At 55.3% G+C, this 5,231-nt stretch overlaps 1 protein-coding gene across 1 annotated transcript in view; it reads right to left on the bottom strand.

Moving 5' to 3' along the window:
* LOC125926186 (intraflagellar transport protein 140 homolog) overlaps positions 1–1,353 on the bottom strand; it is a 41,545-nt gene extending 40,192 nt beyond the window's left edge. Inside the window, exon 1 of the mRNA XM_049635379.1 lies at positions 1,251–1,353. Coding sequence (XP_049491336.1) covers positions 1,251–1,353 — 103 coding nt within the window. The remainder of the gene's footprint in view (positions 1–1,250) is intronic.
* Between the last annotated feature and the right edge of the window lie 3,878 nt (positions 1,354–5,231).

Raw genomic sequence — 5,231 nt, 5'->3', positions numbered from 1 at the left:
CCTAACCCTAACCCTAACCCTAACCCTAACCCTAACCCCTAACCCTAACCCTAACCCTAACCCCTAACCCCTAACCCCTAACCCCTAACCCTAACCCTAACCCCTAACCCTAACCCTAACCCTAACCCCTAACCCTAACCCTAACCCTAACCCTAACCCTAACCCTAACCCTAACCCTACTTCTTGTATCATGCTCTTTTGCCAGTTTCCCTCCTTTTTTCTGCTTCATTATTCTGATTATTTTATCTTCTATTTTGCTGATTCACTGCTCTGCTTTGTCCATCAATGCCATTATGGCATCCATTCGATATTGCATGACAGTTTTAGCATTTTTAATTCCATCCTGAACAGATTTTATTTCTTCTATCTCTGAAGAATTGGATTTTATAATTTTTTCCACACCAGTGAGTACTCCTATTATTGTGGTTCTAAATTCTAGTTCAGACATCTTGCTTAGATCTGTGCTGATTACGACCCTATCATTTCTTCCTGTTCTTTCTTTTGCAGTGAATCCCACATTTTATAAACCTCCACCGAAACGTCACCCTAACTCCTACCCTTACCCTACACTTAACCCACACCCGTGCATGGGACCTCATTTCAGCCTCCAGGAAGATCACAGGACTGGTATCCCATCGGTACTGGCAAAGTCCCTGAGACGAACCCTAACCCTAGCTCAGTGGGGACCTCTCTCTCTCTCCCAGTGGGGACCCAATTCCTAAGTCTGAGAATGCCAGGCACACAGGGGCCAGAAGCAGTGGGTATTACTCGGCATGGAACATGAAATGTCACCATGTCATTGCCAAAGCCCGGATGCAGCTGTATAAGGGAGGGTACTGAGAGACAACCGAAGAGTGGCCCATACAGGACTGGCCCTGGCACTCAAAGACTACGCCTGAGTGGCACCCTCCCATGCACCCTCCACTCAGCCTTCAGGGAGACCACAGCACTGCAGGGGGTTCAGCGCCTGGAGCCTCCTGGGACGTAACTCTAACGGTATCCTCACAAAAACCCACCACCGAACCCTCACCCTAACTCCCAACCTAACCCTACACCTGACCAACACCTGCACATGGGCCCTCAGTTAAGCCCTCCAGGGCAATCACAGGACTGGTGTTGCTTCGGCCCTGGTGATGTCACTAGACCAAAACCTAACCCTAGCTCAGGCTCTCTCCCGATGTGAACCAAATTACTAAGTCTGAGAACACCAGGCACACACACGGGGGCCAGAAGCAGTGCGGATTACTCACCATGCAACGTGGAAGTCACGATGTCATTGCCAAATCCTGGATGAAGCTGCATAAGGGGGATCCTGAGACCCAACCGAACAATACGCTGCACCAGGCTGGCCATGGCACCCATAAAATAAGCCTGAGCAGCACCCTTCCAAGTGCCCTCCACTCATACCCTCCGGGGAGAACACTGCACTGTCAGGGATTCGGTACCTGGAGCCTCCTTGGACCTAACCCTAAACCTAACCAGTGCCCTAAACATAAACCTCCACCGAAACCTCACCCTACTCCCACCCTAACCCTACACCTGATGTGCACCTGCACAGGGGCCCTCATTCAGCTCTCCACAGAGATCACGGGACTTGTGTCACTTTGGCCCTGGCAACGTCCCGGGACCAAACCCTAACCCTAGCTCAGGCTCTCTCCCGATGGGCACCCAAAGTCTGAGAATGCCAGACGCTAGGGGCCCAGAACCAGTGGGGGGATACTAGGCATGGAAAATGGAAGTCACCATGTCATTGTCACAGCCAGGATGGAGCAGATTAAGAGGGATCCTGAGGCCCAACCAAAGGGTGGCCCACACCGGAGGCTGACCCTGGCACCCAAAGAATAAGCATGAATGGCACCCTCCCATGGGCCCTCCAGTGAGCCCTCCAGGGAGACCATTGCACAGCTGGGGGGTTGGCACCTGGAGCTTCCTGGGACCTGACCCTAAGCCTAACTGGTACCCTCACCATAACCCTCCACCGAACCCTCACCCTAACTCCCTCCCTAACCCTACACCTGGCACACACCCACGCATGGGTACTCATTTCAGCCCTCCAGGGAGATCAGAGGACTGGTGTTGCTTTGACCTTGGTGACATCCCTGGACCGAACCCTAACCCTAACTCAGGCTCTCTCTGATGGGGACCCAATTCCTAAGTCTGAGAAAGCCAGGCACACGGGGCTCAGAAGTGGTGCAAAATAATTCAGCATGGAACATGGAACATCACCATGTCATTGCCAAAGCCCAAATGGAGGTGCACAAGGGGGTTCCTGAGGCCCAACCAAAGAATGGCCCACACAGGAGGCTGGCCCTGGCACCCAAAGACTAAGCCTGAGCATCACCTTCCCATGAGCCCAGCATTCATACTCACCAGGGAGACCACTGCACTGTCAGGGGTTCAGTGCTTGGAGCCCCCTGGGACCTAACTCTAACCAGTGCCCTAACCATAATCCTCCACCGGACCCTCACCCTAACTCCCACCCTAACCCTACACCTGACCCGCACCCGTACATTGGCCCTCATTTCAGCCATCCAGGGAGATCACGGGACTGGTGTCGCTAAGGCCCTGGTGACGTCCCTGGACTGAACCCTGACCCTAGCTCAGGCTCTGTCCCCATGGGGACCCAATTCCTAACTCTGAGAACATCAGGTACACGGAGCCCAGCGGCAATGCGGGATTTTTCAGCATGGAATGTGGAACATGGACATGTCATACCAAAGGCCGGATGGAGCTGCACAAAGGGGTTCCTGAGCCCCAACCGAAGAGTGACCCACTATGGAGACTGGCCCTGGCACCCGAAGAGTAAGCCTCAGCTGTACCCTGCCATGCACCCTACATTCAGCCCTCCAGGGCGACCACTGCACTGTCAGGGGTTCAGTTCCTGAAGCTTCCTGCGACCTAACCCTAACCCTAACAGGTTCCCTCACCTTAACACTCCACTGAACCCTCACCCTAACTCCCACCCTAACCCAACACCTGACCAGAACCCTCATATGGGCCCTCATTTCAGTCCTCCAGGTAGATCACGGGACTGGTGTGGCTTCAGCCCTGGCGACGTCCCTGGACCAAACCCTAACCCTAGCTCAGGCTCTCTCCTGCTGGGGACCCAATTCCTAACTCTGAGAACTCCAGTCACACGGGGCCCAGAAGCGGTGAGGGATTACTCAGAATTGAACGAGGAACGTCTCCATGTCACTGCCAAAGCCCGGATGGAGCTGCACAAGGGGGTTCCTGAGGCCCAACCGAGGTGCGGCCCACACCAGCGGCTGGCCTTGGAAACCAAAGACTAAGCCTGAGCGGCACCCTCCCATGAGCCCTACACTCAGCCCTCTGGAGAGTACACTACACTGCCAGGGGTTCGGCACCTGGAGCCTCCTGGGACCTAACCCTAATCGGTACCCTCACCATAACTCTCCACTGAACCCTCATCCTAACACACACACTAACCCTACAACTGACCCACACCCATGCCGGGGTCCTCATTGTAGCCCTCCAGGTAAATCACGGGACTGGTGTCGCTTCGGTCCTGGCGACGTCCCTGGACCAAACCCTAACCCTAGCTCAGGATCTAACCGATGGGAACCCAATTCCTAACTCTGAGAATCCTAGGCACACGGGGCCCAGAAGTGGTGCGGGGTTTCTTGGCATGGAACATGGAATATCACCATGTCATTGGCAAAGCCCGGATGGAGCTACACAAAAGGGTTCCTGAGGCCCAACTGAAGAGTGGTCCACACATGAGGCTGGCCCTGGCTCCGAAAGAATAACCCCGAGCATCACTCTCCCATGCGTCCTCCACTCAGCTCTCCAGGGAGAACACTGCACTGTCAGGGGTTGGGCACCTGGAGCTTCCTGGGACCTAACCCTAACCCTAACCAGTGCCCTAACTGTAACCCTCCACCGAAACCTCACCCTCACAGCCACCCTACCCCTACACCTGACCCGCATCCCCGCATTGGCACTCATTTCAGCCCTCCAGGGAGATCATGGGACTGGTGTCCCTTGAGCCCTGGTGATGTCCCTGGACCGAACCCTGACCCTAGCTCAGGCTCTGTCCCCATGGGGACCCAATTCCCAACTCTGAGAATGCCAGGCACACGGGACCCAGATGGTGAGAGAATACTTCTCATGGAACATGGAAGGTCACCATACCATTGCCAAAGCCCGGATGGAGTTGCACAAGGGGGTTCCTGAAGCTCAACCGAAGAGTGGCCCTCTTGGAGGCTGGCCCTGGCACCCAAAGAGTAAACCTGAGTGGCACCCTCCCATGCACCCTCCACTCAGCCCTCTGGGGAGTCCACTGCACTTCCGGAGGTTTGGCGCCTAGAGCCTCCTGGGACCTAACCCTAACCAGTACCTTCACCGTAACCCTACATCGAACCCTCAGCCTAACTCCCACCCTAACCCTACACCTGACCTGTGTCCATGCATGAGCCATCATTTCAGCCCTCCAGGTAGAGCATGGGACTGGTGTCGCTTTGACCCTGGCGACGTCCTATATCCGAACCGTAACCCTAGCTCAGGCTCTCTCCTGATGGGGACCCAACTCGTAACTCTGAGAACGCCAGACACAGGGGGGCCAGAAACAATGTGGGATTACTTGGCATGGAACGTGGAACATCACCATGTCATTGGCAAAGCCCGGATGGAGCTGCACAAGGGGGTCCTGAGGCCCAACCGAAGAGTGGCGCAATACGGAGGCTGGACCTGGCACCCAAAGAGTAAGCCTCAGAGGCACCCTCCCATGTGCCCTACATTCAGCTGTCGGGGAGACCACTGCAAGGCCGGGGGTTCGGCACCTGGAGCTTCCTGGGACCTAACCCTAACCAGTACCTTCACCGTAACCCTCCACCGAACCCTCACCATTACTCCCACAGTAACCCTGCACCTGACCCGCACCCATGCTCGGTCCCACATTTCAGCCCTCCAGGTAAAATACGGAACTCATTTCACTTTGGCCCTGTCAACGTCCCTGGACCGAACCCTAATCCTGTGGCAGGATTACTCAATATGGAATGTGTAACATGATCATGTTATTGCCAAAGCTCTGATGGAGCTGCTCAAGGGGGTTCCTGAGGTCCAACCATACAGTGGCCCACGAGAGAGGCTGGCCCTGGAACCCAAGACTAAGCTGAACAGCATCCTCCCTTGTGCCCTACACTCAGCCCTCTGGGTAGACCACTGCAGTGCTGGAGTTCGGCACTAGGAGCCTCCTGGGACCTAACCCTAAC

This window comes from Panthera uncia, chromosome E1, assembly GCF_023721935.1.
Source record: "Panthera uncia isolate 11264 chromosome E1, Puncia_PCG_1.0, whole genome shotgun sequence".
In the NCBI taxonomy this organism is placed as follows: domain Eukaryota; kingdom Metazoa; phylum Chordata; class Mammalia; order Carnivora; family Felidae; genus Panthera; species Panthera uncia.
This window is presented reverse-complemented; position numbering and strand designations above follow the sequence as displayed.